This window comes from Eucalyptus grandis, chromosome 1 (assembly GCF_016545825.1).
Source record: "Eucalyptus grandis isolate ANBG69807.140 chromosome 1, ASM1654582v1, whole genome shotgun sequence".
NCBI classification, from domain to species: domain Eukaryota; kingdom Viridiplantae; phylum Streptophyta; class Magnoliopsida; order Myrtales; family Myrtaceae; genus Eucalyptus; species Eucalyptus grandis.
Genome location: NC_052612.1, coordinates 37,100,160 through 37,112,638, shown reverse-complemented (window position 1 = coordinate 37,112,638; position 12,479 = coordinate 37,100,160). Strand labels below are relative to the sequence as shown.

Sequence of the window (12,479 nt, the reverse complement as noted above, 5' to 3'; positions counted from 1 at the left end):
ATTTAACAATCAAATGCTATCAAAATTCCTAAAAATTAGTTAATTAAAAATGACCCAACGTCTACTGGTTAAATTAATAATTACAATAATTTAGGATAAAATACCTGTAGTTAATGCCTACGAGATTTATAAAAAAAAGCACATCTCAATATTCTAAATTGAACAGTAATAACAAAAATAAATAAAATAAAAGAAAAACAAACTAACTAATTTGCTTTTTCTTTTTTTCTTTTCTTTTTTTTTTTTTTCTTTTGTTTTCCCTTGCTTCCAAAAAGTGAAGCCGGCAGCTCGTGCGGCTAGTCACCGAGGAGCCAACGGTCGGTTGCAGACGCGGGCAGCGAACGTGGAGCCGGCGATCGGGGGTTGCGGAGGTGCGGAGCTTCCGGCGAGATCCGGCAATGGAGGTCGAGCGCCGGGCGAAAGATGGCAACGGGGGCGTCGCGGGTGTCGGCGTGGACCATCGGCGAAGGGCGTCGCGGGCCGGGAAAAACCCAGGTGCAGGTCCTGATCGGAAGCGGGGCCGTCGTGGGATCTGCAGAGGCGGGTCTTCGTGACGGTGTGGAGTCCGGCAGCTTGATCGGCGTCTGAGGGGGTGCTGCTGGTGCTCGAGCAGATCTGGGTGGAGGGTCTGAGCGGGATCGGCCCGGCGGAGGCGCTGCAGGTGTCGGGGCAGAGCAGCAAGGCGGACCAGCTTTCTGGCGTTGGTGGCGGAGTGCGGTGGCCGGCAAAGAGACTTGGAGGTTGCCGGGTCGAGTTGCGCGGACGGGAGCAGCAGGGCCCGGTGTCGTCGGATTCGGCTGAAAACGAAGTTGCAGGGTCGTTGGGTCACTGCTGTTGCAGATCGAGCAGTGACCGGCGAGTGAAGGCGTCGGTGGAGCAGCAGGGCGTCAGATTGCACGGATCGGGAGCAGCAGAGCTCCGGGTGTCGGGGACTCAGGGCGGCGCGGCGGTCGCTGCTGGCTTCGGGGCGGCAAGCAGCGTGGGTTGGGAAGATGCAGGGACCTTGGCTGCTCGGGGTTGCAGCGGAGGTGCTGGATCAACGGCGTTGGGGCAAGCCGCGGGTGCAGAGGCGGGCGGGGCACGGGTGTGGTGGCCAAGCAGCAGGCGGTGCCTTCGCGACGGTCGGCGTAATGGAGAAGATGAACAGTTCTCTGCTCTGCTTTTCTTTTTTGCTTTTTGTTTCTTCTTTTCCACTGCTGCACGTCCTCTTTTCTCTCACGTCATTTTCATGTCTCCTCCTTTTCTGTCTCTCTCGCATTTTCTGCAGCTTCTTTTCTTTTGACTTTTCTTCTTCTGCTCTCACGTCACCCTCTTCCTCTCACCTGTCCTCGTCTCTCTTTCTGCAGAAGCTTAAGTTCCGCTGACTTTTTCCTTTTTTCCTTCAAGAACCGAACCCTCTTTCTCTTTCTTCCACTCTCGTGCATTATTCTTTTTTTTCTCTCTCTCACCTGTCTCTCTCCACGTCACTTCCCTCTGTTTTCTCTGCACACTTCTTCTGACTTTTCTTTCAGCAAATTTTCTTCTCAAAGGTGCCAAACGAAAGCCATGGAAAAACCTTTCATTCTTTCACTTTTTCGAACCCCGAGAAGCTCCCCCCCACACTTTCTCTTTCTTCAATTTTCTATTTTTCCACCTTGAAAGATGAAGTTATAGCCCTATTTATAACGTGAAAAATTTTCGCTCGACCTCTCGACAACAAAGCGGCTCACATCCTATGGTTGAGTTTTTTGAATTTAAAATTTTTTCAAAATTCTCTTAATCAAAAATTATCTTTAATTCTATTTTTCTAAATTAAATGAGGTGTCAACAGGTTTCTAACTAAATCAAAGAGATTAGTGGCAATTTCTTAGTCAAAATTTACATAGGCTTAATTAATTTAAAATTTGAACCCTCGATGTTGCGTGGAATATAAGCTTGTGAGAGCCTAAGGCAATGAAAGACCGTCGGCCTGAAATTGACAATACCTAAATTTAACAAAATTTGCCTCCCAGAAGAGGGGTTAGGTCGCCACACACGATAAGGGGTTGGTCGCGACACTCCCCAATAATGTCACCTGAATTAAGATTTACACGTGGAAACTCCTCTCGACTCTTCCTATAAGTACTGCCACGCAACAATGCTCGCTTTCATCCAATCTTCCACCTTTTCCCGATAGGCAAAGTTCACGTAGAGAGACCATGGAAGGAGCGAAGGAAGGAGATGCAGCTGCAATGCTGCAGAGGCCAAGCCGAGATATGGCGTTATGCTCGGCTTCGCGGACTCAATGGCCGTCAACTGCGCATCGAGCTCACATAGCCGACATCATCCATTCCCACGGCGGCCGCCCGGTCACCTTGGCCCAGATAGCCCGGTCGATCGAGAGGGCCTTCCCCCGACCTCCCCCTACCTCTCCCCGCGTCATGCGCCTCCTCGTCTGCCGCAACATCTTCCTCGTCCACCACCCGTCCGACAGCGGGGACCCACTCCTACGGCCTCACCGACTCGTCACTGGCTGGTCCGGGACTCGGAGCTGAACCTCGATGGTCATTATGGAGAACCACCCGCTCAGCTCGCGCCGTGGCACTGCCTGGGCCAGTGCGTGAGGGAAGGCGGGATTGCGTTCAAGAAGGCGCACGGTGGAGATGTCAAGTTCGCCGGGACAACCCCGAGTTCAACAAGATGTTCAACGACGTGCCATGGCGTGCACGGCCAAGATCATAATGAAGGCCGTCCTGGAGGCGTACGGGGACGGGTTCAGCCTCGTGGGGTCGGTGGTGGATGTGGAGGCGGGACCGGGGGCGTGATCGCCGAGATCGTCAGGCATATCCTCATATTCGGGGGATCAGCTTCGACTTGCCGCACGTCGTGGCCACGGCGCCGGCTCACGGCGGTGTGAGCACGGAGGCAGCATGTTCGGGCCATTCCCAAGGCTGATGCGGTGTTTCTCAAGGTGTGGCTGCATGCATTTCGCGTATAGTTACATAAATAAATTACTCAAAAACTTCCTTAACAACGTCAAAAAATTAAAATTAAAATTAAAAAATTGGAATTGTGTGCGGCTAACCATAGCAACACCGGTGTCTAATGGTTAAGTTGATAGCGGTAGTCCCCCGCCTTGCCACGGGTGTGGGTCACTCTTATTGAATGCTTGCCTCATGCCACAATTGTTAATATAATTCATGATGGTTCCCCCTTTGGGTAAGTCCCTCCCTTATACACATTTGGCTCAGCCCACCAATAGTGAAATGGGCATGAATTCTATTTTGTGTGAGCCAATTGGAAAGTCAGGATCTGAATCCATCGACCTATGCTCTGATACTGCATTTGAGATCTCTAATCCATAAGCACATGCCTACTAGGGAGATTGCACGTAAATGTGGCATAATATAATAACGCATTTAAGTCATGCGAAGTTCTTCTAACAATGATGCGTCTCAAAAAGTCAACACCATGCACTGAAACACAGTGGGTTCTACACGACTGAGGAGACGAAGACTGCGTGAAGATACTGAAGAATTGCAGGAAAGCCATAGCATCGTCGGATCAGAAACCTGGGAAGCTCATAATGGTCGACCTGGTCCTTCTCGACCGGGAGGGCAGCGGTGGCCTGTTCGAGGACGTCGGAGTGACGTTCGACCTGCTCATGATGGCTCACCAGTCGGGAGGGAAGGAGAGGACGGAGTCCGAGTGGAAGCTGCTGCTGGAACAGGGCGGCTTCCCTCGCCACAACATCATCAAGATCCAAGCCCTGCCTTCCATTATCGAGGCATTTCCCCAGTAAAAATATCGTTTTCCTTCTCTCGGTTTGGTAATTAGATTTCGCTATTGCACGCACGTACCTTCCCTTCGAAACTGTCGTTCTTCGAGTTCTTGCGTTATTTAATAGTGTGACGGTTAGTTCCATTGTAAACTTAGTGTATTTTCACCATTTGCATGCAATTGGGTGTGGATCAAGTGGTGTAGGGGTATGCAAAAGAATCGAGAATTGCCCGAAACTGGACGGGATTGAATCAATCCAGGGCCGACAATTCCCGATGAATACAATATATATATATTAAAATTTTTATAAGATGCTCTGTTAAATTATTTATTCTCCATATTCTTATTGTATTTTATCTTTTCGTACCTAGTGAAAGAACTTGTGAATTGCGTGGGATTTTTACAATATGAATTGCTTGGGAGATAGATTTGGGAGTTATCATGTCAAGATGTCACGCCCTGAACCTGGGTATGCGCACATAATGCGACATCCCAGAACGTGTCGCCGACCTATTCTTTTTATTTTTCGATTAAATGCATGCGGAAACAAATTAAATAAACCCCTGGACAACAAACAAACATAAGGATAGTAAAACATGGGAAAAGTGCCAAAAAAAGTCATAAATCTTTTATCTTTGTACCGATTTAATCCTAAACCTTTTTAGATTGTGTCAATCAGTCCTTTCGACTAATTTTAATATTTTGGCCAGATTTTGCTGACTGGACGCCAGATCGGTTGATGTGGCATGATCGATACTGACGCGTGGACAATTTTTAATAATATTTTAAAAGATTTTATTTTTTATTTTTTTTATTTTTTATTCTTTATTCTTTATTCTTTATTTTTTTCTTCTCATCTTCTTTCTCCGAAATGTCATTGGATCTCGGCCCGGGCGGCGAGGGTCGCCTTCGCGGATCTCGGCGAGGGTTGAGCTTTGCCCATGGCCGGTGAGGGCAAGCCTCGCCAGCTCGCCGGATCTAGCAAGTGAGGGGTTCAAGCAGGGAACAAGAGAGAGGGAGAGAGAGTCCTCTTTTGGCCAAGCCGAGGAAACCTGGCCACGCGAGACTACCGCTGCAATGCTATCACCCAATGCCGTCCACCGCTGCTCGCCCACCCACTGCCATATCCGGTGAGCTAGCAGGGCTCGCCCTCGTCACCAAGGCCTCAAGGGCGATTAAGTTTGATGGAAAGGTACCTTTGGACAACAAGGCTAATTTACTTCGTGTAGAATTTTCTAGGCATGACGTGCAGAAACATGCACGCAGGCGAGAATACATGTCAACAAATTTCGAGGGAGTTTTTATGTTTTCGTTCGAGTAGAGATATCCTCATGAGCTCCCTAGGAGTTTCCCTCGATGTAATTAGCTTCGCCAGTAGAAATTATCGGCGAATCGAGGCGATGAAATCGGAACGTTCATATCTAATGCCATAACATCTTTATTTCTAAAGAGAATTAAAGTACAAGCACAAGACAACATGAGACCGACAACAGGTAGTTGTTGATCACCTAATGACACTGCTGCTTGACATTTTGCCGAGCAGCAAAATAGGAAGCCCTTAATCGAAGTTTTTTATTCAAGCCAAAGCCAACGCATCGGAGCTTTCGGATCGAATCAACAGTCAGGTTGATTTCCTCCTCCTCCATCCCCTGCTTCCGGGCACGAGCAGCAAAATAAGAAGCCCTTAATCGAAGTTTTTATTCAAGCCAAAGCTAATGCTACGGAGGTTTCGGATTGAATCAACAGTCAGGTCGGTTGCCTCCTCCTCCATCCCCTGCTTCCGGGCAAATGCCCAGATAATTAGCTTTCTTATGGATTTACTTATCTTGTTTCACACATTGCAAAGATCTTCGACGTGGCCACACAGGCATCTCGATATCCAACGAGCAGTTGATGATCTCAGCCCTTTGTGGAGCCAGCATGGACCGGCTCATTTATTTTTTGGCATGCCTTCCATAGAAGGCCTTAATCCTCTCCAGGCCATCTTCGAGAGAAGATATATCGATGGCGAAAGTGATGCGAAGCCAGTTCTTCATTCCAACAGCTATCCCTGCAAAAACGAATGTCATTGATTATTATCTGGTGGATACGGACATTGCACAAGTAAGAAGCAAGTGGCGAAAATGGGATGGGTTTGCTCAGGAATTATCTCAGCATTAGCTCGCAAGAATTCCAGAGAGTAAATTCAAATGAAATCACTAGGATCCCTTCTATTTCTCCAAAATTTTAGGGTCCTTTGAAAACGGCGAAATAAGTTGGTCATCAGGACTCTCACTCTGAAGCCCCTTGTAGCATTCTTAACCAATGTGCATTTCAAGAAACAAATGTCAGGGGACGCGTTTGAAAAATTCAAAAAGCTGAAATAAGTTAGAAAAATGAAACAGATGCATAAAAAGTAACATCAATATATTTCCCTTTCACCAACAATTGGAGAGGCTGAGTTTACCAGGCAGAACAATAACAGATTCTTCTTTAGCCAGTTTTAAGCAGAACTCCTGATCATCCTTTATGCCCTCCAACAATGATAAATTCAACTTGACCTGTCACAATGGCATCTTTCACTTATTGAGAAAAAATATAATTTGCATAACAGTGTACGCTATACCGATGAAAAATTAAAAATACATGCATACATAATGTACGTATGTGTATAGTATGCCCATACCATTACAAACATGCCTCCTTCTGGCTTTTTTGGGCACGTGACGCAAGGTATATCTTGAATCTTCTCATAACATATTTCTGCAGCCTCTCTTAGTATGCAAATGATTTTTGAAAAAAAATCATCATTTGTTTTCTCAAGAATGTGAGGGACCGCCCCCTGTTAGAATCACCACGGAGAGCAGAAAATAATTAGCTGTTATTTGATAAGGACACTAGTTGTCCACAAATAAAAGTTAGCAAGCACTTTTGCAAAGGATTAAATGAAGAACAATACTTAATCAAGTGAAAGTGAGTTCAGATAAATCAAGCCCAATGACGAGACATAATATCGATCACTTCTAAAAGCAATATGCACAGCTTGTGCATTACAGTCTAAAATCACTGAGAAAAATAACATACACCAGGTGACTGTAGAGCGGAAACATGTAAATCATTGGGGTTGTGCTTGGGGTGCGACTCTACATTGCTATGCAGTATCCATTGTTTTAATTATCCATCTTCAAGAGAAAAAGCTCTCATTAACTTGTCATTTCCTGAATGAATAGCCAAGAATATCCACAACTCGCTCTGGTAGTGATACAAAAATAGTGCAGACAAGCCTACCAAATAAATCATTTTGAAAAACACCACGTCTTCAAATCTGAAAGTCACTGGTTAATTATCTGGAGTAGTTACGTACCTGGATAAATGTAGGAGGATCAGAGGATATATCCAGAAATCCTTTAAGGGACTTAAGGACCTGTAAAGAGAAAAGGAACAATCTAAGTATCTTGCGACCAACCCTAGTAGTCACATAATTTGGCCCAAATAGATATACAATCAAGCAAGCGATTGCGTTCACACATGCACAGAGAGAGAGAGAGAGAGAGAGAGAGAGAGAGAGAGAGAGAGACCCCAGTGTCTTTCAGAAAACCATTGGGATCATTTGTCACAAGCCAACCAAGTCGCCAACCTGGAACAATCCACCTCTTTGATATTGATCCCAATGTCAAGACAGGTGCAATGGATCCAAAAACACCCATGGGAACAAATGGAGTATCCCCAAAAGCTAGATGACCATAGACTTCATCCGCAATTACCATAATCCCAAGCTTCCTTGCTGTTTCAGCAACCTTTTTTAAAAATGAAAGAAAGAAAATGATGAACAACAGCTGAAGCAACACAAATGTGGATACCAAAGATTATAAAAGTGACTGGCAACAAATCTAAATCTATCGAGCTTCCACTGCCTTGAGATAAACGAGCATCTCAAGAGGCATGGTAGCTCTCTAGATTAAGCTCCGGCAGAATCTATTAGCTCCATTCCAGCTTATAATCATAGATTTTCCATGTTCACAATTCATCTACTTGCTAAGATATGAAGAAATCTCAAACAAAATACAAAAGCAACCTTCTTTAGATGCTGGTAGCTATAGACACTTCCACAAGGATTGCCAGGATTGATGATAACCATGGCGACAGTACTCTCGTCTGCAAGATCCTCAACACCCTTGAGATCAACCTCCCAACCCTTATCTGGAAGAAGATCGAAATACCGTGTCTCAAGATGGTTGTGTTTAGCAAATGCATCATAGGCTGGGAATCCAGGTCTTGGAAGCAATATATTGGCCCCAGGGCAAGCGAGAACTGTTAATATGGCTTCAATTGCTTGTTTGCACCCGAGTGTCAGATTAACATCATCTGGTGATAATTTGTACGGAGATCACAAGAGAGATAATCAGCAATAGCCCTGTAGAATTTGGTACCACCGATTAGTCTAGCTCACTCGAACATGTCGTCTGGAAATAAATTGCTATTCAACCTACAGAAAGCACCTAGATCAACACATTCATAGTGGCCTTTCCATAAAATTCAATCATTATCCAAACAATAAACAATGACTACTTCCTATAGTCACTAATATAGCTTGGTTTCATCATTTACTGTCTGTTTTCAACACACTGTTTTTGCTAGCAATATGATGATTCCAGTTGATTGATGAGACAGTTGATATTGACCGGCAATAAAAGCTACTATGCTGTTAAGATACAACCATGAACAAACCAAAATGATTCGTACTATCGAAGCAAAACAACTGCCAGAACTAGGCATTTTGCATTCGACCCCTTGCAGTTGTTGAAGGAAACAGAACATGCAATAAGGTCCAAAAACCTCAATTGAGTCACCTTCCAAACTAGCCCCTCATCAGCCCCAAAATCATTGACTATTTAACTATATGATTTCTTAAATCTTGTATGACCACATGAACGTAAATCCTGGCAATTTGTAAGTATGTGAATCCGTCAGTACATTAAACGCATCAACAATCGACTCACAGATACTAGGAAGATCGAGGATGCGAAATAACATGCTTAGGGAATATGGCTGCGGAGCTAAACAAACGGTCCAGACCATAAGAAGCACGAGTCGATCCATGCTATCACCAAGCGTATACAGAGCATATCATCTGCTCGTCTCAAGAGTTCACAAGATAACTGATCTCAGGCTTAAGCTCCAAAAATAAATGACTTGAAAAATATTTTTTTAAAATAAGTACTTATATCATTTAAAATAGTGAGTTAATATAAAATATTTTGATTCATAGCAGCTATATAATATATTCCTGAAAAATAAAAATATCTTTCAGTCATTTAGAATGCTATCTTTTTAAAGAATACGACTTCCAAATAATTCATTTTTCACGAGAGAAAAGAAGCTGTCAGGCCCTCCTCATTTTTCCCTATTCCCCTTTTGATTCAAGCCAAAAAGGGTCGCGAGCATAACCGAGAAATCTAATCCTGATAATCCCAAGCGACACCGCTTTCTTACCTCCTGGCGGGAAGAATACCGCCGGTCGGGCCGTAGCAGTTGAACTTGCCGGAGCGGAGAGCGTCGACGACGGCGTCCTCGGCGACGGGGGTCGTGCGGAAGCAAGGGAAGGCGGAAGGGTCGCCGTTGCCGAGCGGACCACGGTGCGGCCGTCGTCGGCGTTGAGATTTGCCTTCAGCTCGGAGAGGACGCCGCGGACGGTGATGACCGTCGCGGCTGAGAGCCCCCGTTGCCCCGGAACTTCCAGGCGGGCGCCCCGTTCTCCATGCTCGCCTCTTTCCCTTCACCCCCGGCGGCCCCGTCGAGTTCGGGAGGTCGATGATGGCGGCGGCTGTGGGGGAGACGAAGAAGGACAAGAGCGTCCTTTCGTTTTTCTCGTGGGTCTTGCGCTTGCATTATATTAAATGATCCTGCGAGCTTCGGACACCGGCGGAGTTGTCGTCGTTTTGTGAGGGCTGCTCGGCGGCCAACTAAGGGGGGAGAGACCACGCGACTCTGATCCGGCAATATCAACACTTGTCAAAATGGTCGTAAATATATATTTTAAACTTATATTTAATAAATTGAGTAATTATATAAATTAATTATATTCGATAAATAAGTCATAAATGATATTAAAATGATAAAATTCAAAATAACAAAAAAATTAAATAGGTTCAAAATTTATTTAGATTCCAACACTCTTGTCTTCACTCGATCTCATTTTTGTTCACTTCATGTTTTCACTTCAATTCAAATATGAATTATCCTAAATTGAGTTAAAAATAAGTGAGCCGACTCAAGTATGAGTGATCGATTCATAATCAAATTGAGTTAGACTATTTTCGATTTGATACACCTATTTAATGAATCTATCAATCACTATTACATAATGCGTTATGAATATAGCCTTACTTGAGGTCATGTATCTATGAAGGCCAATTTTGATTGAAATGATGTGAGTGCATCTATTACTTTAAACGCAAATCGACTTTAAGCAACTATTTAATCGAATCAATTGCAGTCATGTATAGTGTAATCTCATGTCTCGCAAAGTTGATCGACGCCCTTAATCGCTCATTCTCATATTTCATCTATTACCGTTCTACCTAAAAAAAAAAGAAACGAGGGGAACAGAAGAATCCAAGCATTCCTTCGTTCGCTTGAATTCTTTTGTTTTCTTTTTTTAATTTCTAAAAATGTACCAATAATGCATGTGGTCATTCTACAATAATTGACACAGGCGGAGACAAAAGGAAAAGGGGAGGACAGCACGATCTGCTCATCAAAGCTACGACATTGGTGTTGGAAGAAATGTGGCGGATTTTCATTGCATTTAAATACGATTACTTGTTTAAATGGGCAATTATGATCCGTTATAATATATCAATTTCATGTATCATTACTTAACAGAGAAAGGTTACAAAAAAAACTTTAAATTATGTTCACCTAATACATTCACTCTGAACTTTTTTTTATAATGCAAAGAATCCTAAACTATGCTCATTATTACACATTTACCTTAAACTTATACCTAAGTGACAAATTTGCACTCTGTCAAAATTATGTCCAATGATTTTTTTTAATCAAAATAATGTTGTTTTTTTTTCCATGTTAACATTATTTGCTTTATCAGTTTTTTAACGGTGCTCATAATTGAATAAATGTGTCATACAAGTATAAGTTTGAAATTTTTTGGTATCATAAAAGAAAGTTTAGGATAAATATGTTACAATTGGTATAATTTAGAGTTTTTATCATTCTCCTATAATTTACAATTCACTTTTCACCATGCACTGATCATTAGCAACGGGTGCATAAAACACCAACAATTTACCTAGCCTCTCTCTATCCCCTAGGACCCCATGATTCCTCCTAGGAGATGCAACCCAACCAGATCTAACTCAAAAATTGGACCGAATTGCCCTGAAAGTCAATCTAACTTCGAGCTCTCATTAGAATCAATCCAATTCCCTATTTTGATTGAAGAGCCACTTGGGAACCAAGAGCAGATTTAGAAGTGACTTCACAAAGTCTAAAGACCTTAGTTTTTCTCTTGGCACCTTCCTCTCTATTTTATTTTTCTTTATCTACTCAAATCTCATTGAAAACACTTAATGATTCCCTCTCTCGCTCATGACTCACCCTCCTCCTTGCTCGCTCATGGCTTGCCGTTCCTAACTCGTCATCATTCACTAGCTCTTGTTTATCTTTTACTTTGAACCGTTTTGTTACTTATATTATTTGTGTTAAAAATGAAATTTAAAAAAAAAAAAAAGAGCAAAAGAAAAACAGGTTCTCAAGTAAACCCTAAAATTGGATCAGAAAAACGAGGTAAGTTGTAGGGTTGATTCCGAAACAAAGATGATAAGTTGTTGATTCCAAAAACTGTGAACTGGTTCTAACAAAATAGTTCTAGGTTTCAAATTTGGCTAGAAAATTATTTAATCGATCACCCCTAATTTCTCTATGTTTATAAATTGACTCAAGTCATTCAAAGTTTAATCAAAGACCCAACATTTCTTCTTATTCTTCTCTTTTTATTTTATTATTATTGTACATTCCACCTTTTTCGAATCTTGAAATTGATTGCTGTCGCGACCAATTTTTTTCGGGTGTGAACCACCTAGGGTTTGGCTAATGGATTGTTAAGCCTAAACTTAACTCGGGCTCTCCCAAGCCCATACCAATTCGCGACTTTCGGTTCAAGTTCTTAACATGCAAATTTTTTAATTCGGAGTCGCCACTAATCTATTTTTGGTGGGTCGATTAGAAACCCAAGTAAAGTAATAGGAGTTTTACTTTACTCCTACGAATCAGAGATTTGTGAGTCCGGAGACTTGGTTACACTAGATTTCTCTAATGCCCTTTCGGTACCATTCTTTTAATTTCAAAAATGTTTTTTGCAAGCAGCTTAAATTGATTTTAAATTCTAACATGTGAGGTGACCATGCAGGTGCGCAAACCACCAATTTAACACTCAAGAAAGCAAATTAATAAATTGCAGGACTTACCTCATAGCAACGAAAGCATCTCAAGGCTGCGTTGTTAGTTTAGAATTCACATCAGCAGTCCTAAATATGATTTCTAATTAACACGCAATTTTTGTTTTGTTTTCACTTAATTAATGAAAATCATGCAATATGCAATGCATGCCACTAATTTAACATGAAATGATATGACATGGCAACATGACTTAGCTATATGACCTAAGCAATATGACATAACTAAGCATGTAGTCTATCCTAAGCATGAGATGATTTATTCTAAATAATTTTTTTATTTCCCAT

At 42.7% G+C, this 12,479-nt stretch overlaps 2 protein-coding genes across 2 annotated transcripts; one reads left to right on the top strand and one right to left on the bottom strand.

The window, feature by feature from the left end:
* Nucleotides 1-423: 423 nt before the first annotated feature.
* LOC104440915 ((R,S)-reticuline 7-O-methyltransferase) lies at nt 424-4,038 on the top strand. The gene is given in 12 exon segments (XM_039298898.1): nt 424-501; nt 614-1,084; nt 2,171-2,280; nt 2,282-2,465; nt 2,467-2,486; nt 2,488-2,624; nt 2,627-2,670; nt 2,673-2,757; nt 2,760-2,795; nt 2,798-2,886; nt 2,888-2,929; nt 3,446-4,038. Coding segments are annotated over 12 exon segments (1,611 nt in total). The 3' UTR covers nt 3,761-4,038.
* A 1,118-nt stretch (nt 4,039-5,156) lies between these two features.
* Nucleotides 5,157-9,486, bottom strand: LOC104440927 (probable aminotransferase TAT2). Its single transcript, XM_010053921.3, is given in 10 exon segments — nt 5,157-5,788; nt 6,185-6,278; nt 6,404-6,559; nt 7,082-7,141; nt 7,296-7,514; nt 7,793-8,103; nt 8,106-8,131; nt 9,211-9,349; nt 9,352-9,438; nt 9,441-9,486. Coding segments are annotated over 10 exon segments (1,245 nt in total). The 5' UTR covers nt 9,478-9,486; the 3' UTR covers nt 5,157-5,672.
* Between the last annotated feature and the right edge of the window lie 2,993 nt (nt 9,487-12,479).